Here is a 20,836-nt window from a genome sequence, read left to right as displayed (position 1 = left end):
CCCTGCTCCCACTGTGGCCCGAGCACTTTTATTTGTTGTACGAAGTTGCCCATAGTAACGAAGCACTGAGAGCTAAAAAAAGGGAGCAATTTAGGTAGGAAAGCCAAATGCAACCTCCTACATGCAGTAGTGAACGTAACATATTAGCCCTCATGTTTGCGGGCCAGGGGAGTTGCCCAGAACTGTGCCAAACGAACAACCCAAGATCAAAGAGGTTTGTCTACCTTCTCGGTTTCCTGTGCATAGGTAGAAACCAGTGAGGTCACAAGTAGCCCAAAGGGGAGTTCTCTGCAAGACCTTGAGAGCCCCATCTGTGCTACATTCAGAGGCACATCTAATTAAAATCAAGGTCTCACCCCCAGCCATCTCCCCCCACCCCCCAGGAATCAGAGCTTCTCCTCCTCCTTAATCATCCTTGTCAGTCTCTCCATAAGGACATTGAGGTCCATGCTCTTGTCCAGCTTGATGTAGGTGTCTTTCCTGATTGGATGGATGATGACCCAGTCAGGCAGCAACTCTGAGAAGAGGTGTAGGTGTTTCTCCATTTCACCTGCAGAGAACCAGAAGTGATCAGCAAGTTAGTTTCAAACAGCTTCTCCCAGCTGGCAGCCAGTGTATTACACATTGGGCAGCAGTTCTGGCTTCTGCTCCCTACCCAAATCACAGAACCATGAAGGTGAAATTCCTCCCAGCCATTGCTTCCGGGCTTTGAGTTTAGCCATCAATTACACAGCTGTGCTTGGCACTGCTGGTACACAGGGAAGCCCTATAAAAATATTCCCACACCTCTCTCCATCAGATTACAGCAGTTATTTTAGGAGTTTAGACTACCCCAGAGTTTCTCATGTCTGGGGGAAGAGGCTACAGAACTCACATTACCAAGCAGATGAAGTAGTGTCAGCTTCTACATTGACAGGCAAACTAGTCTTAGGGTGGGTGCAGCAGCTAGGCATTTTGGGGGAGCATAGAGCTGCCTGAGAAAGACTAGACCCTTCGCTTCCACCAAGATAGGTCTTAGGGAGACCACTGAAGGAAAACGAATGTTTACTATTGCTCCATTGACACTGTTCCAGGAAGCCAGCAAGACTAGCAAGCGGAGCATGAGTTAGAAGTGAGACTAGAAAGTAAAGGCTCTGTCCATAGGGATCCTCCAACTATGGCTAACTCCATGACAGCTTTTCAGCTACCAAAAATGTAGTTGAATATGGTAGCCATAGCAACCCCTAGAGGTAAGTGGGTATTATGGTACCCATTCAGTGCTTCCTAGCATTCAGCTATACCTCTGCTCCTGGGCTGGCAGGAGATGCTGGATTTTGAGACTCAGAACTCACTGTAGGCTCTTCAGATATCTTAGAATCTCACATGCCAGAGGCAAAAACCCCTCTCCCATCCCCTTCTATTACCAGATGTCATCGTGGTACGGTAGCTGTCGAGCATCCGCGTACATGCCACCTCCATAGTCAGCGCCTGCTTCTTCTCAGCCACGAACACATTGCGTAGGAGGCGTGCCATCTCTGGCAGCCGTGAGATCATGACAAGCCGCTCCTCCTGTTGTGGATTCCGGGTCATCAGAGCCTGCAGTTTCTGAGCCTCCTTTGCTCTGATCTAAGGGAACGGAAGTTAGTGGGGGTTGGGTCAGACACCCTCCAGACCCCCCTTGTCGGGGCCACTCCCTCTGCTGTCACAACCAAGTTACTCACCCTCTCTAGCAGGGCCTGGGACACCCCTTTCAGGGCACTGGAGGTGTTGGCCGTGGGTGTTGCTTTGGGGTCCTCATGCTTTCCTGGGCTGGTTTCAGCTGTTCTTAGAGCCAGGTTGGCAAGAGCCTTTTCCATCTGTTCACACGAAGGAGAGTCAGAGGTCACATAGGGGAGCTGCAAGGTGTATCCAGGGAGCCTACGCTTGAAGCTAGGGGTATGGTTCCCAACTGCCGATTAATAGTTCAGGGTCTTTGGTCAATAGCAGGGAAGAGTCTAACATGGAGTTTCCTCCCCAGGGAGGAGTGGGTGCTTGAGTATTACTGCGACTGGGTCACAGGAGTACCAATGATCACGTAGATGTGAGAGGGCGTAACAAGTTCATCACAACCATCCAGTACTGGTGCCGTGTACTCCAGCCTACGCAGCTCTGTCCCTTACCTTTGGGGTCATCATGCTCCGGGCCTTGGTCAACACCTCCTGCGCCGTGGTCAGCTTGTCCACCTGAGGGGGCTGGGGCAACTCAGCGGGTATTATGTCTGGCACCTCGTCTACATTGAAGCGAGGGTGCCATCTGGTCAGCTTGTCATCTGGTATGACCATCGGGGGGCTGAGGGAAGCCATGAATGTCTGGAGTGAAAAGAGTTGTGTCAGACGCTGCAAGTCAGATACCCAATAAGAGATTGGTTGTGTTACCCTTGAGCTAGCCATTACCTCACTGCAGTGTTGTGCTTTTAGCAGAGTTTAGTGTCATGTGTCTATGAGAAACCAGACCCAGGAGATTCCAGGACAGTCTCTCTCGTTAGGAGAATCCCGATCCTTGTCTCAATGTTTCAGATTCTCTCCCCACTCCCTGCCTAGGATTCCACGGACTGAACGGTTTGGTGGTCCAACCATGTACTTTTATTTTGGATCCCAGGCCCCTCTGTTAAATGGATTCTTATCTCTGCCTCTAGATATCAAAAGAGTCTTGGGGAATCCCAGATCCCTTAGGGTCACTTGTTGGCTTTCACCTAAAACTGAGCAGGTCTCATCATCGCATGATGGGGAGCTTCTGAATTGGAGATATTTTTAAGGAGGCGATTGCTTAGCTTCACGAAGTACAGGAGAATGCAGCACCCCCGAACAATAGTAAGGTTACAGATGGCTGCATGCACAGATGGCAGATTCACTCAGTCTGCATGGCCCGTGGTCTATACCAGTCTCCCCATGATACCAAAAAACCCGAGCCACTCACCTTGTGATGCTGTTTGACAGCGTTCACCAGGTTCCTGCTGAATACCCTCCTGCGTTCCAGCAAGCGCGATGCTGACAGGTGCGGGCGGCCATCTACCTTCTCCTCTAGAGACAAGAGATGGTCCTTCATTATCTGCAGGTCCTGCAACTGGGAAAGCTACGGGGAAGGACTGGCAGGAAGAGCTGGCTGCAGCACCCCAGATCTGACACATGCCATCACACTGCTGCAACAGCCTCCAGGGCACCAGAGCCCCTTCTCTGCTAGTCATGCTGAACTTGGTCATCTGCTTCAGAGCCGGCCCTCCGCCCCCGCCTGCTATGCTGCTGCATCCCAGGGAAATAAACAGATCAGCACCTGGATGAATGCAGAGCACCAGTGTAGCCAGAACCGGGAGTGCCATCGACAGGTTATGTTCTGAGCCGAGTTTCAAAGGAACCCCTGGGAAAGACCAGCTTAGAGATCCATTACCAGCCGATAGTTTTACATGCCTGACCCACTGCTGGAACAGGTCAGAGCTGCTCCCCACTCTTCCCACGTTCAGGGAACCAGCCAGTCAGATTGTCTCAGTTCCGTCAGACACAGTGAACTCGTTTGGGGAAGGTTTCCAGAGACCCAAACATCCTTTCCCAACAAGCCCCACTAGGGATCATATCAGAGAGAGAGCTTTGAGTCCAGCCTGCCAGCCAGGTCTCCTCCACAAGGGCTCTGAGCAGACAGTATGCTGCAGCACATACCTTCCCCCAGCACTGGCTCCACGGTGAGCTGGTAGCTGGATTTCTTCAAGAAACTGCTGAAGGTTGGGATGTTCTTCTCCTGGCGGAATTTGTACGAAGTGGGGTACACGGCTTTGATCTGACCCACATTCCTCTCTTCAAACTGCCTGTGGCATTGCAGGAAGAGTCAGAAATTAGGTAGCGGCGCTGACACAAACGAGCATCAGCAACAAGTGCTTAAACTCAGCAGCCTGATGGGAACCAGAGCAATGAGGGGCCCCAGGAATCAGTGACACCCATGTGACACGCGGGTACTAGCAGTCAGAGTCCCTGCCTGCAGTACATATGGGAGTCAACAGCAAGGGACAGAGAAGCTACAAGTTACAGAGCAAATTCTGTCCTGGGAAGTGGTCTGAGTACAGGTCCGGGAGCCAAGGGCTCTCCAAGTCTGATCCCAGTCTTGACATTGGCTTCCTCTGTGGCCTTGGGCAAATCATTGAATGTCTGTGCCTCAGGTCTGCTCTCGAACGTGGAGATAGTCCAAGTTTTCCCCTGGGATGGGAAATCGGTTTGTAAGGGGTACTGCAGGTAGAGCAGGAAGGAGTGAGAGTCACTCCACATGCTCTAGCCAAGTTTCCCTTGTGCCAGCATCACAGACTCCTCCCCCACCCACGTGGACACATCCAGCAATGCCACAATCCTCAGCTGTGCTGAGCCTGTCCTCATTTAGAGGGAAAAGGTTACAACCAGAATTTATCACAGGTAGCCAGAACAGGTGCAACCCCCTCCCCCGCAACCCTTCCCTGTAGGCTTCTCTAGGTCCCTCTGTGAAGGCTTGGGAAGTCTGCACAAGAAAGCCCCAGCCCTTCCAGTGCACTTGAATCCTGACCTTCTTAGATGCTGCTCATTGTGCATCTGCTTTGTACGAGGCACAAGACTGGAAAAGTTCACAGCTGTTCTGCTGCTGGCACAATTACAGTGAATGCTGAATTCTGAGTCCGACAGCTCTCTAGCAATTCCTCATCTATAGAGCTACCCGCCGGCAGGAGGAGGAGGAACTTACCTGTGCATTAGATCTTGGACACCCTGTTTGACCTTGGCAAAGGTTACAGTCTCAGAGCGATTGAAGAGCATCCCCACAATGGTGTCCATGCTGCGGAACATCTCTGCCAGTACCTTGTATTTATAGGGCAGCGTGAGACCTGGGGGAATATCCTGAGCAAGGGTGTGGAATCGCTGATAGGCAGGTGCCCTCTCGCTGATCGAAGGGAAGAGTGACCAGGAATTAGACCCACAACAAGTAGCTTCAACATGAGATTAACACCAGGTGTCTGTGAGCAAGTGTGTGAACAGACTGGCAGGTGGTTTGCTACTCAAAAAGGCGGCCAGTAGGAAAGCCTGCCAGTTTCAGATGTGGTAGAAAGCTCTGAGTCAGCGCTGCCATGGCGATTTGACGTTCATACAATCCCCAACCTCTGCCATCTTTTCCCTCTATGTTCTCCAAGGAACAATCCTGTGCTGGCAGGATGGGGATGGACTGGATGAGCTGAAAAGGTCCAGCTCAAATTCTGAGGCTGTGCTATGTATTCCAGTCTCTTTTCTTAGCCATCAGAATAGCAATAAGATATGTGTGAGTTTCATCCCAAGTTCACTATAGCATCTGTGTAGCGCTTTCCTCAAGTGACCCTGCTGAAGTCTCCCCCCCAGATTGGCACACTCTGCTTCAACAGAGAAGCCCACCTGCTTTTGCTGTCCAGAGCGTAGGCGGCAGCAGGTCACCTCTCAGGGATCCCTCTTGCAATGCCATGTTAGTGCCCAGGAGCGGACGTTCTCAAAAGTAGCCGCTCATTTTCAGCCATTTAGTGCTGGCGCACTTACTTGGGTGAACTGGGCAAGCAGGAGATGTTTGGTCTCGGAGTATAAAGATCCCATCTATGCTGAACCCCAGCTACTGGATTTTAATCATCAGAAACATGGATGTTTGAGAGACCACTGGAGAGCTGCAGCATTTTGCTACCCAAGTGCCTTGGGCTACATTCTACCTCTGTCTTGTGGGTCATAATTACCCTTCAGGAAACCCAGAGCAGCATTAGTTTTACCATCGCTGACTATGGCAATTAACTGGAACCCCAGGTCTACTGTCCCAGACTTTGTTTCAGCACCAGGTTAAACACACACTAAAGGTGAAGTTCTGATTCCAGCTATCCCCAAAAAATGGCTTCTCACCTGGCTTCCGCGGTTGGCTCACAGGTCTCTTTGGATGGTTGCAGTCCAGATCCCTTCCCCTCCTCTGCCTTTCTGTTGCGGATTTTGGATTCTAGTTCCTGCACTTGTTTCAGGCGGCTTTTCAAGTCACTGCAGGTCTCAGAGGGGCAAGCTGGCAGTTTGGCTTTCCAAGTCAGCTCCTGGAGTCTCTGCAGGCGGTGTTTCAGCTCCTTGGATGAAACCTGGGATGGGGAGGGGGAGTGGGAAGGTAACAGATACAGGACTTTTAGGATGGAAGACTGTTTACAAGTAATGCTCGGTTGTTCTTCTGCAGGGTCAGCATAGCTCCAAGTGTCCCTTATACTCCTATACCATCATTTATTTAGCACGCAGGGGGCCAATCTAGGTACAGCCCACTTGCTGAACATACCAGGCACATGCTGGCATCTCAAGGATGACAGAATTGGGTTAGTGATAAGAGATTTCATAAGGGATTCTGTAGGAATTCTACCCCAACCCGGCTTGTGTTCCATTCCCCCTTGGTGTTAACATGCAGTTAGATACTGCTGCAGGGCTAAGAGTGAGGGGTTTTGTATGCACCATCAAGCCACTTCTGAGTGTGAGAGAGCAGAAGAGCACAGAGTTACTAGCAGAGCTCCGTTCCCAGTCTCAGAGAGAACTCATGCTCTTTCCATACCTGCTTAAGGCTTATGTTTCCCTCTAGTGTAGCCAGGCCAGACTGCAGCCCACTCTCTGGACCTGGTGAGAGGGTCACATTCACCAAGTTCTTCACATTCTTGTTAAGGGAGGACGGGGTTGGGGGTCTGAGGGCAGCACTGGAGCAGGGGCTGGAAACCTGCAACGAATTTGTTCTGTTAGAACATTTTGCCTTCACTGCCAAAGAGTCTCCCTGCTTTAGTGGGAGATAAACCTTCCCATACCTACGTGTCAGCAAGTAACTAGAGCTATAGTCAAAGTCAGATTTTCAATACCTAGCGAATCCAGGTCTGAGCAGTGTGGTGCAACTAACAGACAGCATTTGTTCTTTGACTTCGCCACCCCCCAAACACACACTTCGTAACATCAGCCCTGCACCAGCTATTACAGCCTGGGATTAGGGATTCCATCCCTGGCCCGGTCAGTCTACACTAGGAGCATTTTCAAAACATTTCCTACACTAGTTCTGCTCCAACAAGTTTGCAACATGCGAAACCCTGGCAGAGATGGGCCATCAGCTGCCTCAGGCTGTTAATACAGAGTCCCTGCCCTTATCGAAGGGGATCGAATCTCCAGGTTGCACAAAATACCAGCAGCCTGTCTACACTAGAACTCCCAATGTTCTTAACACCAGTATGAGCAGCAAGGGAAGAGTCCTTCCTTCCTTCCTGTAGCAGGACCCCTACGAGCCCAGCAATTGGGGTTTCTTACAGACTCATTGCTCAGGTTTGTTGCCCGCAGGGATGTGCCCCGTTTGCTTCAATGGGGTGTGAAGTCGTCAGCACAAGAACAACATTACGAGACACGCTGTTAATGGTTTCCCTGCGGATATTTTATCACTGGATCTTCAGCGCAGGTCAGGGGAGCAGCTAGGGCCCTGTTCGCAGGCAGCACAGCAGCGGGCAAGTAACACGCGGTACGGAAGGTCCCAACAGGGCCGCCCACTGTTCGCAGGCCTCAGACCCAGCGCTGCCCGCAGAGGCCCCGTTATAAAGGGAACCCAGATCTGCGGAGCCAAAACTGCCCCCGTCCAGGGGTCTCGCGTGGGTCTTGGCTGGCCAAGGGCCTTCAAGGAGATACCTACCGCCTCCTGCTCTGTACCCTGGGGTTCTTCATCTGCGGGCAGTACCAGCTTCTTCCTGGCCGCTCTCTTGCTGGGCTCCCGGGGCGGGAGCCTGGCTGGGGGGCCGGCGTTTCGCCCCGCTTCCAGTTCAGGGTCCAGTTCCTGTCTACACCGCTTTCTGCCGGTCAGTGTCCGTGCCGGGGGTTGTGGGGAGCTGGGATCGGGGCGCCCCGGGGTGTGGGGGGAGGCCAGCAACAGCTGCTGCTGGGGGCTCAGGGGAGGCAGCCCGGCTGCAGTGCTCACCGCCGCCCTATCGTTATTTTCCAATCCGACCAGCTTTGCTCCCGGGCTGGCTTCTCGGAGGCTCACCCGGGGCTCATGGCCGCTCCCTGCTGGGATCCTCAGCGGGGTTAGCGGGGCTGCGGTAGGCCGGCTTTTGGAGCGGGCCGCCCGGCGCTTCTCCCCGGCTACTCCTCCCGCGGGCCGGGTCTTCCTCCGCTTCGTGCCCAGCGGTCCGTCCCGGGCGGGGTTTTTACTGTGGGAGAAGAAGTCGGTCACCCTGAGCTGAGCCATCCTCGCGCGGCCCGATCCGGGGGGAAGGCCCCACACGTGCGTGGCGAGCCCGGCGCGCTAGAACGTTGGCACAGCCGCGGGTCACCCCGCGTTCCACCGGGCGCCGAATGTATCAAACTTTCGCGGGAGCCCCGCCCCCCGGCTGGCGCAGCTGCGCACATGGCCCCGCGCGGAAAATTGGCGCCAGTTTTCTCGGAGAGGCACCGCCCGCAACCAGTCCCCACCCCTCTGCGTCTGCTGCCGGGTCTCCTGCCGCGGGGGAGGCTCAGGCAGAGACAGGGTGTGCGCTGGTCCGTAGCATGTGCGGTGCCGCGGTAGGTATCACACGCACATTGCAATCATTTGGAGAGGAAGGGTGGTGCAGTGGTCAGGGGCCAGGCTGGAGCTAGGGGAGATCTGGAGTCAAGTCTTTGCTCTGGCACAGATTTCCCCTGGGACCTTGGGCATGTCACTTAGCCTCTCCTTGCCTTGGTTCCCCAGCTGTGCAATGGGGATAATTAAATGGGGGGGCATTAAAGACTGTGAAGTGATCAGACATTCCAGCCAAGGAGGCCCCCCAGGCTGTACCCCCTCCCCCTGCTCCACACAGCCTGTGGACAGGCAGGCCTCTGTGGATTCTAGAGGAGATGGTGCTATACTTTGGTGTTTGAGACCTCTTCCAAGTGCATAGGGCATGATACACTCAGGCCAGGGAACAGATCAGAGACCTTGTATCCGGTCACTTTTCTACTTAAAAAGCGCAGTGTCTTCTGCTGTCAGGTGCCAGGGACATTCATGCCCTTTCAAAGACAAATATCTTCAGTGGCCTCGAGAGCGTGTGTTTGTACCTCCCACAGTGGGATGCGGGCCCATGGCCGGGATTCCTGGGCCTACTAGAATACAAGAAAGAATAATAACAATTAATAATAGAGATAAATGAATGAATTGTATAACTAAGCATAAAAAGGGGCCCACTACGAGTTCATAATAAGGTTAGGGATGATCCTGTGAGACCTTCAGGCAATGGGGAAAGAATGCACAGAGAGGCTGCTGAAGCACACCACTTTGGCTCCTTCCCCCTCCACCAGAATTTATCCCTCCAGCCCAGAGCTTCCCTCCAAGCTTATCAGAGTTTCCAGCATGTCTGTTAGCAAACAGATGTGGGTTTCCAGTCAACACACGGATACACTTTAGACTTGGCTTTTTAATGGCTTGTCAGCATTACTAGTTCGTTTTGCTTCATACTCCAACCCTGAATTAAAGTTTTTGACCTAAAACTCGATTCCCCCTCAATGATTTGACATGTCATAACAGCCCTGACCTATATCCTTGTGAAATATAATTTTTTTATTTTTTACAGATTGGGAAACTGAGGCACAGAGGCATCAAAGGCCAACATTTTCTAACTTTGGTGTCTAAAGTTAGGCACCTAAATTCATATTTATGCACCTAAATAAGCAACCTGGTTTTCAAAACCACTCAGCTCTCACAGCTCCATTAACAATAAGGCTATGTTTACGTCCAGGGCAGATTGGCAGAGGCCCTGGAGGTTTTTTGCCTTCCTCTGCAGCGTGGGGCACGGGTCACTTGCTGGAGGATTCTCTGCACCTTGAGGTCTTTAAACCACGATTTGAGGACTTCAATAACTCAGGCATAGGTTAGGGGTGTGTTACAGGAGTGGGTGGGTGAGATTCTGTGGCCTGCGTTGTGCAGGAGGTCAGACTAGATGATCATAATGGTCCCTTCTGACCTTAAAGTCTATGAGTCTCTGTCACAGAGTCGTGGAATCCATGATGGCCAGAGACCTCTTTGACATGCTCTGCTTCAGTCCCAAGAGCTGCAGGACTCAAACTGGCAGCCCGTGGGGCCCTGGCAGGGTTCCAACGACAGGCAACAGCAGAGACAGGAGGCCCCCTGCAAGGTTCCAGTGAGGGATGACAGCCTCGTGTGTGTGTGGGGGGGGGCACCTTGGGTGAACGGCTGGGGATGTCCCATTTTCTTTTTGGGAAATATGGTCACCCTGCAGCTGTCACACAGCTCGGAAACCATGGAGCCGCAGCAGCAAAAGTCACAGACAGGTCACGGGCTTCTGTGAATTTTTGTTTATTGCCTGTGACCTGTCCGTGACTTTTACGAAAAAATAGCCATGACGAAATCTTAGCCTGAATTAACAATCCTCCAACAGGTCCTCGAGTAAATAACAGAAGTTAAGTCCTGTGATTTCTAATGCAAAACAACAACAAAATCCAAGAACAAACCCCTATATTAACAACAAAACTCTTGTTTTGATTTATAATCATGCAGAACACAAAAAATATACCGGCACATTGTCCTTTGTGAATCATCTTTAAGGTTAATTAATCCATTCAAATTCCTTAGCTAGATCAATGTCCGTCAAATCTCTGGTGAAGGTCTGACTAGCTGTTGGACCCAACTGTGAGTCAAAAGATGCAAGGGCCAAGATGGCTAAAGACCTTGTCATGGTTTCAGAATCGAGTGTAACTATTAATGCCCCTCAGAGACCTCATGGCAGTTACCTTATGGTTCAGTCCAGAATTCTGCAAGGACAACTGGCAGCCAGCTCAAGGGGCTGAGAGCCCTGTGTGTGGGTAACTCCTTCCAGACTTCAGAGACTCTAGGAGGTGGACACATCTGGGTCACAGCTGTTTCCACATCCACGTGGCTATGATCTGCTTCCAGGTTTGTGTCAAGGTGAAGCCAAATCTGGGACGCAGCTGCTTCCGTGTCCAGCTGAGCTTGAGCCTTCAGGAAAGAAGTCCATGATGCAGTGCGCAGTTCAGTGTTCTGCAAACATGTACAAGTCATGGCAATACTCCGGAGAATGCCCTTCCTCCCAAGGGATCCCAAAGCACTTCACAAACATGGAAATATAAACACCTCTGGGATACAAGATGGCAACCAGCCAGCTTACGGCACAACTGCAGGGGAAGGGAAAGTTTGAGGTTGACGACACTGAGGCAAAGTTTATGGGTTCTTAGTCCAGGAGGGATAGCTCAGTGGTTTGAGCATTGGCCCGCTAAATCCAGGGTTGTGAGTTCAATCCTTGAAGGGGCCATTTAGGGATCGGGGCAAAAATCTGTCTGGGGATTGGTCCTGCTTTGAGTAGGGGGTTGGACTAGATACCTCCTGAGGTCCCTTCCAACCCTGATATTCTATGACTAGGAGCCTGGGGCTCCTGGTCCTAATCCTGGCTCTGACATCACCTCTCCCTGCAGCCGTGGGCAGTCACTGCTCATCTGGCAAATGGGAATAATGTTACTAACCCACCAGCCCGGGGATTAGTTTGATTACACTAGTGCCCTAATTTAGCCAGGTGGTGTACAGTCCCTGTCCTGAAGAGTTTACGTTCTAGCGGTTATTGTCAATCAAAATCCCATAGCCCCAGCTAATAATGGATATGCCGTGTACTTGTGTGGAGGATATGCTCCTTAAATGAACACAAGCCAGGAAAGGCTGAGGGCTGGTCCACACTACGGGCGGGGATCGAGCTAAATTACACACCTTCTGCTCAGTGAATAACATAGCTGAATATAATGTATATATGGAGCTATACCTATCTCATAGAGCTGGAAGGGACCTCGAAAGGTCATCGAGTCCAGCCCCCTGCCTTCACTAGCAGGACCAAGTACTGATTTTTGCCCCAGATCCCTAAGTGGCCCCCTCAAGGATTGAACTCACAACCCTGGGTTTAGCAGGCCAATGCTCAAACCACTGAAGTCAACATACTTAGATCTACTTACCGCGGTGTCTTCACTGCAGTGTGTCGACGGGAGACGCTCTCCCATCGATTCCCCTTGTGCTTCTCGTTGAGGTGAGTACCGGAGTCGACACTTTATCGCATCATAAATCGATCCCCCCCGCCCCCCGCTGGATTGACCTGGCCAGTAGTGTAGACAAGCCCTGAGTTAAGGCTGTATGGATCTGATCTCACGTTCAATGACTTCAGTGGGCTTTGGATCAGGCCCCAAATGAACTTGGCATGTGGGTATATTCTCTAGGGGTCAGGACTTCTGAGTTTAATTCCTGATCCTTCCACTTTCTCCTTGTATTAGTCTCTGTTTCCCTCACTGTAAAATGGAGATGATGCTTGCCGAGTTCTCCAGGAGGATGGGAAGTTGAAGTGTGTGAAAAGCACACAGCTCTTTGGACGGAAGGTGCTAAAAACAAGGGGAGTACCACCTTTTCCTGGAACACCTGAATCGGCTCAGTACACAGTGTGTCAGGCTGGACTCATTTGCCGCTGTAGTCCTGACGTGTCTGGTTTTTGTGGGTTTGTTTCAGACTCTGGACATTTAGTTAATGCAGAGCTCTGTGGCTGAATGTTGAAGAATGCTTTGCCTTCAGTGTACGTCTGGAGACCAGCGTCACCAGAATCAATAGAAAACCTGCATTGCTCAGGGTGTAAGGGAAATGAGCTTTGATGTGTGACTAGAAATGGAGTATTTGTTCCGCTCTAATGACATCTGACAGCACTTAGGCCAACTGAAGCCATCTCCGGATCCTCTAGGAAGACTGACTGGGGCTGGGTTTGTTTGATTAGATCCGTGCACAGCACAGGTATTTCAAGCCCTTGTGGCTAGTAAATTAGGTTCCCCTACCTTACCGTAGGGCGCAATCCTGCTGCTATTGCATTCACTGGCAAAACTCCTGTTGGCTCTCATGGGTGTAGGATTGGGCCCTAGTAGAGCAGCATCTGCTCCTCCCACCCCATCATAAGTGATGCATGTTCTAATTTGCAGTGGAGTTGGGATGTTCCAAACCACATTATTTCATAGCAGCCCAAGTCTCACTGCAGGTTAGAGTTTACCACAATTGAATGGGAGGAGCTGGCGGAGACAGCCAAGGTCAAGGCAAGGTTGCCCCCAGCATTGAGTAAGTGGCAGCTTTGAATTTTTATTGGGAGGTTTTTGTGTTCTTTTTTTCTCTCTTATCTACTCCTGTCCATGAAACATCAGACACTACAGCTCAGTAGAGGTTTGGTTAGTTGATTGCTTGGTGCAGAGTTGGAAGTTTAATAAGATAGAGAAGCCATGCAAAAAGCTAGTTACAACCCAGGGACCTTTACAAATAAAAATTTAAAAAGTGTAATCAACTTGCAGGAAACAGTGGGAAACAAGCTATCTGGGATGACAATTGGATGCAGTTTTATTTAACATGTACAAATGTACAGTGAGCCAAGGAATGTAAAGAATTTCATATGCCTGTTATTTCCTGTTACAGTGTCTGGAACACCATTTACCATTACCATCATTTGAAAAGAATAAAACAGATCCATTCTGTCCCGTCTGGAAGGGGGACAGGAAAGTGTGTTCTACTTTAAACTGGAGCATTTATTTGCATGTATACATCAATGTGGACCTGTCTCCACACGAATGTTAAGCATCATATTCTGGCCGCAGTCTGCACGCTCTAGTCCAGGGAGGTTAGTGGGAGCTCTGCATGTCAGCTGAGGACAGTATATTATAATACTTCACATTTATACACAGCTTTTCTTGTCAAAGCTGTTTACACACATGGCTAACTACATGGCCCTAAATGAAGCACTCAACCTCAATTAGATTTAATATTTTGTTTATCATAGGCAAACAGGAACCATATGATCATTTTGACCACAAATGTCCTTACCCTCTGCCTGCCTGCTGTAAAATGAGAAGTTGGCATCTGAGCACTTCAGTTCAGCCCTGATCCTGCAGTGGGATGCCTGCAGGTGGACCCGACCAGAGATGCATCAAAGTCAGGGCAGCTGGGCCTCCTTCGACAGTTAGATGCTTCTAAAAGGGCAGGGCAGTGTCCTCAGGGAGGGGTAGGGAAGTTATTTCAGGGGGAAGGTCTCCAAAGGCTAGTATTATACCCGGCCTATGTATCATATACCCCAGGGTGAAATCTTGGCCGATTGGGGAGTTTTGCTATTGATTCCAATAGGGCCAGAATTTCACTGCAGGCTTTGGGCTTGGCTACACTCGAAACTCCAAAGCGCTGCCGTGGGAGCGCTCCCGCGGCAGGGCTTTGAAGTGCGAGTGTGGTCGCGGCGCCAGCACTGGGAGAGAGCTCTCCCAGCGCTGCAGGTACTCCATCTCCCCGAGGGGATTAGCTTACAGCGCTGCCCCGCGCTGGGGCACTGTTTACACTGGTGCTTTACAGCGCTGTAACTTGCTGCGCTCAGGGGGGTGTTTTTTCACACCCCTGAGCGAGAAAGTTGCAGCGCTGTAAAGCGCCAGTGTAGCCAAGGCCTTACTGGCCGGGTTATTTGATGGCTGCCCCAAACAGCTGAGGATGGCCTGAGAGCCCACTAAATATATGGTCTCCATGCTGAGATTGACAACCAGGGTCTGGTGTGCCTCAGTCCCGTCTCTCAGTTCTGCATTGTTGCCCAGTGGTGGAAGGGGAATTGTTTGCTCTCAGGGAAGGCTGAGACACATAGGTGTGGGTGTCTCCTAGCTGTCTGGGCCTTAGTTCCCATATGAATGGAGGATCTGAGAAGACAATGGCAAATCCAATCATCAGGACATTGACACCTGGCAACCAATGACCCAGAGGGATATGGACTTCTCCTGGGGGAAGCTGAACCGTCTCTAGCTCCAGATCAAAGGACTGGAGAGGTGTGAGAGTTGGCTGCTGGAAGGAATCGAAGGGGGAGGTGAGAGAGAGAGGGAGACCTTGAACCAAGGGGTTCACTGCAGCTTGGCTGGGCTTTGGGCTAACCAGAATGGACTATGCTTTAACCTTCATTTGTGTACGCTACCCTAAGGACTTCCTACACTGTCTATCAGTTAATGAATATATCTTACTGTTTTGACAACGCTGTGTGAGTCTCACTGCAAATGTGAACGGAGCTCACAATGTGAAGCAGGCGTGCTGAAGGCTCAGAGGTCCAGTCTAAGGAGGTGGTGAAGATGTATGTCTTACCCTGGAGGAAGAGCGAGACACCCAGAGGGTCTGGCGCCCTGAAGGGTTTCCTCCTAGAAGGTGTTCCAAAGCTGGAGCCGGAGCACCGATCCTGTGGATCCAGGACAGTTGGTCCCAGGGTATTAGAGAGACAAGATGGGCGAGGTACTATCTTTTATTGAACCAACTTCGGAGAGAGTCAAGCTTACCCAGAGCTCTTCTTCAGCTCTGCCGAAGGTACTCAGAGCATCACAGCTAAATACAAGGTGGAACAGATTGGGTAGCAGAACTAGTTAATACGTATTTAAAGGGACCATTCAGGGGAAATGGCTCATTAACACCCCTGCAGTCATAGGGGAAATAAAAAAAAAGGGGGGGGGAGGTTAGCGGGCTACAGATTGTTGTAATGAGCCATAAATCCAGTGTCTTTATTAAGCCCATGATTTTTGCTGTCTAGCAGAGCTTTTACTGCCAGGCTCATCTTTTGAAGGTGTGTGTGCAGGTTTCCTGTGAGGACGAGAACTGAGAGGTCAGATATGGAGTGATCGTTCTGTAAAAAGGGTTTGCCCACAGGTGATAGGGTGTTTTTGTCTTTTATCATTTTCCTGTGTGAGTTCAATCAGTGCATAGTGACTGTCTGGTTTCACCCACATAGTTGCTATTGGGGCATTTAGTGCACGGGACGAGGTACATCGCATGTTGTGATCAGCATGTGTAGGACCCATGGATCTTGAAAGGTGTGTTGTGGGGGGGTTGATCACTGTAGCAGAGGAGATATGTCTGCAGGTTTTGCATCTGTTATAAGTCGGATACAATACTGGAATTGGTCCCCAAGGCTTATCCCTGCTTCTCACCAGGTCCTGAAAACCCTGTCCACAGAAAAGTTTTCAACTAGCAATAATCACGCCTTGGTTTGCACTTCATCTACAATACTGCCCTGGTGGTCTGGCAGGGTCTGGTAGTGCACTGAGTTGGTGTGCCCTGATCTGTGTGGATCTGTTTTGATGATGAGCCTAGTATGGTTAGGGATTGTTCGAAGGCCAAAAGAGGGGGCATGGGAGAGATTTCTTTTAATAATGCCTCCTTATGGGGTCCAGTGTGGTGTGGTAGGTGACAACTAGGGAGATGCAGCCAAAGGTGGTTGTTCCCCCCATTGAAGCAGGTTCTTTTGGGAGTATTTGGGTGGCCCATTCCATGCTGCAATCTACATCTCTGGTGAAGTGTCCCTGTTTGGTGAAGGCGGTTTTAAGCATGTTAAGTTGTGTATCTTGGACTTTCTCCTGGGAGCATATGCTGCGGTATCTGAGGGGTTGGCTGGAGATTGGAGTAGTTACTGGAGCTGCAAAGTTTGGTGTGGTGATCCGTTGTCTCTAGGGCTCCATTGCTGAAGCTGATCATGGTGCCCAGGAAGTTGTCGGTGGTGCGGGAGGGTGAGTTTGATGGACGGGTGCTGATTGTTGAAGTTGTGGTGGAAAGGGTGGAAGGCAGGTGAGCTCTGGCTAAGGTTTCTGGCTCCTGGCATATGGCTCTGATGGGGGGGGGGAGAGAAGAGGATTCGTTGTTAATTTGCACAAGGCACCTCTCAGATTGGTTTCTCCTCCGATCCCACTTCACGGATAAAAGGGGTCTCCCAAAGCTCCCCCTCCACTAACCCAGCCGCAGTCTCCTCCTTGCGCAGGGCAGCCCGAAATACAACAGCGGGCACGCACGCTCCTGCCAGCTCCGTCTCCTTTCCGACAGGGGCCCCCCACGCCGCAGGGTGGGTGCTGGGTGCTCCCGGGGAGCAAGCGTGGTCCCGGCGCTAGGTGGTGCTGGCTCCCCGGCTGAGCGCGGCGGCTACCCGGGGACGGGCAGGGAGTGGGAGCCGCTGGCGCAGGCCAGGGGCGCCACAGCAAAGCGCACGTGGGAGACACAGCGCCTTGTGGCCGCAGCTTGCACACGTGCTGCGGGGCTGGGGTCAGGATCCGAGCCCCGCCGGGGCCCCCGAGCCAGGACCGTGGGCATTAGGAGCAGAAGCCGTGCCCGGGGAGAGGGGGGGGGCAGCTGTAGCTTCCCCATGAGCCCTCCCCGCCAGGCCGGGGGGCCCCTGCCCGCGCAGCGCCTCCCCCTGGGCAGGCCGGGGGTGTGCTGGGGCGGGTGCACCCAGGACCCGAGAGAGGCGAGAGCCCGCCGCTCCCAGGCGGCCCGGCCCAGCCCATGGGGGCTGAAGGGAAGCGGCCCGGGGCTGGGCAGGGAGGAGACCGCGCCTATAAAGACCCGTGGGAGAGCAGCCGGGCCCAGCCCGCCGAGCTCTGCCCCGCGATAAATCCACCTTCTTCCTTCCCCCGCATCAGACTTTCCACTGGAGCGCCGGGGCCGGGCTGCTCGGGTTACACACGAGCCTGCGCGGGGCAGCGCGGCTGGGGCGGGAAGGGGGCTCCGCGATGCCGCGTCGTTCCGCCCCCCGGGCTCGGAGCGGGCCCCGCTGAGCGCCCGGGCCCGAGACGGTCCCCGCGGGAGCTGCCCGGCACCGAGGGATGGTTGCGCGCGGAGCCAGCCGGGGCTTGCCCAGCGCCATGCGTTGCGGGCGGCCCCTGGGCTCAGCCTGACCGCGGGCGCCGGCGGGGAGTCGCCGCGGGGCGGGATGGAGCTGCGGGCGCTGTGTGGGGCGCTGTACTGGCTGCTGCTGCCTCTCTCGCTCCTGGCCGGTGAGTAAGGAACTGCCCCCCCCCCCCGTTTGTCAGAGCCGGGGAGGGGGCGGCCGCCGGGGGTCCAGGCGAGGCCGCGTGGGTCGGGAGTTCCCCCTGGGGGCTCAGAGCCTAGGACAGTCCGAGCCCTCTGCCGCCGGGACCGGGCTGCTCGCCGCGCGCGGGGGCTGGGGGTGGATAGTGGAGATGTTGGGGGGGTATTTTTAAGAAGCGGCTGGCGACCCTTCCAGCCCCCCGTGTGTGCCGCGCTGGGCGGAATCGCCAGCGTCGGCTGGAGAAACTTTGTGTCGGCTCTGGGCGCTTCTGCTTCCCGGCCCTGTGCAGAGCGGAGAGTGGCACATTCCTCGCCGCGGGTGGGCGGTCCCGCGTGGGGAGCTCGCCGTGACTCACCTGCACGCGTGGGAGAGCGGGCTCGGGAAGGAGACCAGGCTAGGGGGGAGAGTCCCGGGTGAACTCGACCTGTCCAGTCACTCCGCACGCAGCACGTGTGCTGCCATGGCCCGGGCCGCTCTCTGAGCAGCGCGGGCATGTCCATGGAGTGAAGGGACAAGCAGGAGAGAAACGGGGGTCAGTCACGATATAAAAACCACAGAGCAGTCTCCCCTTTACTTTTCCCCACCCACCAGTCCCTGAATTGCTTCATGTTGACTCTAGGTACATCCCCAGCAGCAATGTCCCTGCCCACACGGGGCACCACCTCTCTGGCTTTCCTCTTCATTTCAACAATCTTTCTTCCCTGCCTGAAGAGGCCTTAAGAAAAGACCCCCCCCCTGTCCCATCCCCACCCTTCTGGCTGCACCCTCACCCTTCTAGTTGGAAGTAGGGTGACCAGATGTCCTGATTTTATAGGGACAGTCCCAGTTTTGGGGTCTTTTTCTTATATAGGCTCCTGTTACCCCCCCAGTCCCTGTACCAATTTTTCACACTTGCTGTCTGGTCACCCTAAGTTGGAAGGGACTGGGCAGGAACCCAACCATGTTCCTGTCTTAGCCTGAAGGGCCCTTGTTTAGTGACCTGAGATGCTCCCATGGGTGAAAGGTTAGCATAGATCAGTGGTTCTCAACCAAGGGTACATGTACCCACTGGGGGTACGCAGAGGTCTTCCAGCAGATACATCAGCTCGTCTAGATATTTGCCTAGTTTTACAACAGGCTACATAAAAGGCACTAGCAAAGTTGGTACAAACTAAAATGTCACACAGACAATGACTTGTTTATACTGCTCTTTAAATGTGAGTGCAATATTTATATTCCAGTTGATTTCTTTTCTAATGATATGGTAAAAGGAGGCAGTTTTTCAGTCACACTGTTCTATGACCTTTTTGTATTTTTATGTCTGATTTTGTAAGCAAGTTGTTTTTAAGTGAGGTGAAACTTGGGGTGCACAAGACAAATCTGATTCCTGAAAGGGGTGCAGTGGTCTGGAAAAGTTGAGAGCCACTGGTGTGGCGGATGGAACATGGGTGTGCACGTGGCCGTGCTGGCTAGTTTGTGTGTATTTATAGTCCTATGCATGGTCTCTCTAAAGCTGCCTACGGGGCACCTAGGTACTATGGCAACCAGTGGCATGCAAATACTCACAATAATTTCCCCCTACTTTACTCACACCTTCTTGTCAACTGTTTCAAATGACCACCCTGATGACCACTACAAAAGTGATTTTTCCTCCTGTTGATAATAGCCCACTTCCACTTTAGTTGAATTGCCTCAACCTCTCCCTTCCCCCCCACCACTTGGTAAGGCAACTCCCATCTTCTCATGTACTGTTATGTTGTATTTTCCACTCCATGCATCTGATGAAATAGGTTCTAGCCCACGAAAGCTTATGCCCAAATAAATGTGTTAGTCTCTAAGGTGCCACTAGTACTTCTCGTTGTTCTTGTTTTTGCTGATACAGACTAACACGGCTACCCCTCTGAAACCTGTCACAATAGTATGTCATCTTTTGAAGAGTGACTGGCTTGTCAATCACCACTGATGTGCGTGGCACATTCGAGACCTGTAAGACACCATGATCCCTACCCTGAACAGCATGTTTGAAGAACAAACTTTCATCAAAGCCCTGAATGCATAGAGTGGGATAAAATCAGGTGTCCTACTTTCCAAGATCCTTTGTGTTCATGCCCTGGGTGAACCTGACTTTCTGCTCTTAGGCACCTGTGGAACTCATTGCCAGGGGATGTTGTGAAGGCCAGATATGTAACTGGGTTCAAAAAAGAATCAGATAAGTTCATGGAGGACAGGTCCAGCAATGGCCATTAACCAAGATGATCAGGGACACAACCCCATGCTCTGGGTGTCCCAAAAACTCTGACTGCCAGATGCTGGGACTGGATGACGGGGGATGGATCACTCAATAATTGACCTGTTCTGTTCACTCCCTCTGAAGCATCTGGTTCTGGCGAGTGTTGGAAGACGGATACTGGGCTAGATAAACCATTGGTCTGACCCAATATGGCCATTCTTACGTTTTTACGTTCTGTTGTCCCAAGACACAGCTAAATATGAGTCAACAGTGTGAGGCTGTTGCAAAAAAAGCAAACGTGATTCTGGGATGTATTAACAGGTGTGTTGTGAGCAAGACACGAGAAGTCATTCTTCCACTCTACTCTGCTCTGGTTAGGCCTCAGCTGGAGTATTGTGTCCAGTTCTGGGCACCGCATTTCAAGAAAGATGTGGAGAAATTGGAAAGGGTCCAGAGAAGAGCAACAAGAATGATTAAAGGTCTTGAGAACATGACCTATGAAGGAAGGCTGAAAGAATTGGGTTTGTTTAGTTTGGAAAAGAGAAGACTGAGAGGGGACATGATAGCAGTTTTCAGGTATCTAAAAGGGTGTCATAAGGAGGAGGGAGAAAACTTGTTCACCTTAGCCTCTGAGGATAGAACAAGAAGCAATGGGTTTAAACTGCAGCAAGGGAGGTCTAGGTTGGACATTAGGAAAAAGTTCCTACCTGTCAGGGTGGTTAAACACTGGAATAAACTGCCTAGGGAGGTTGTGGAATCTCCATCTCTGGAGATATTTAAGAGTAGGTTAGATAAATGTCTATCAGGGATGGTCT

At 52.0% G+C, this 20,836-nt stretch overlaps 2 protein-coding genes across 2 annotated transcripts in view; one reads left to right on the top strand and one right to left on the bottom strand.

The window, feature by feature from the left end:
* Window positions 1-311: 311 nt before the first annotated feature.
* Window positions 312-8,205, bottom strand: LOC113409617 (DNA replication factor Cdt1-like). The gene is made up of 10 exons (XM_026663747.1): window positions 7,654-8,205; window positions 6,550-6,708; window positions 5,874-6,094; window positions 4,711-4,905; window positions 3,669-3,814; window positions 2,935-3,038; window positions 2,139-2,327; window positions 1,701-1,835; window positions 1,404-1,605; window positions 312-550 (listed from the first exon to the last, which is right to left on the bottom strand). The coding sequence occupies exons 1-10, from the start codon at window positions 8,203-8,205 to the stop codon at window positions 387-389; spliced, it is 2,067 nt and encodes a 688-aa protein (XP_026519532.1). The 3' UTR covers window positions 312-386.
* A 9,508-nt stretch (window positions 8,206-17,713) lies between these two features.
* Window positions 17,714-20,836, top strand: part of LOC112121240 (piezo-type mechanosensitive ion channel component 1-like) — a 97,715-nt gene continuing 94,592 nt past the window's right edge. Inside the window, exon 1 of the mRNA XM_026663800.2 lies at window positions 17,714-17,777. Within this exon, the coding sequence (XP_026519585.1) occupies window positions 17,714-17,777 (64 nt within the window). The remainder of the gene's footprint in view (window positions 17,778-20,836) is intronic.

This window comes from Terrapene carolina, unplaced genomic scaffold, assembly GCF_002925995.2.
Source record: "Terrapene carolina triunguis isolate 2854851 unplaced genomic scaffold, T_m_triunguis-2.0 Scaffold33911, whole genome shotgun sequence".
Taxonomy (NCBI): domain Eukaryota; kingdom Metazoa; phylum Chordata; order Testudines; family Emydidae; genus Terrapene; species Terrapene triunguis.
The sequence above is the reverse complement of the archived record's forward strand: the minus strand, read 5'-3'. Positions and strand labels throughout refer to the sequence as shown.

Excerpts from the sequence above, each read along its gene's own strand:
- LOC113409617 (XM_026663747.1), bottom strand. The coding sequence starts at position 8,205 with ATGGCTCAGCTCAGGGTGACCGACTTCTTCTCCCACAGTAAAAACCCC. Across the intron at positions 3,815-4,710 it reads GTCCAAGATCTAATGCACAG|GCAGTTTGAAGAGAGGAATG; the intron begins GTAAGTTCCTCC and ends GCAATGCCACAG. Across the intron at positions 1,836-2,138 it reads GGAGCATGATGACCCCAAAG|ATGGAAAAGGCTCTTGCCAA; the intron begins GTAAGGGACAGA and ends TCGTGTGAACAG.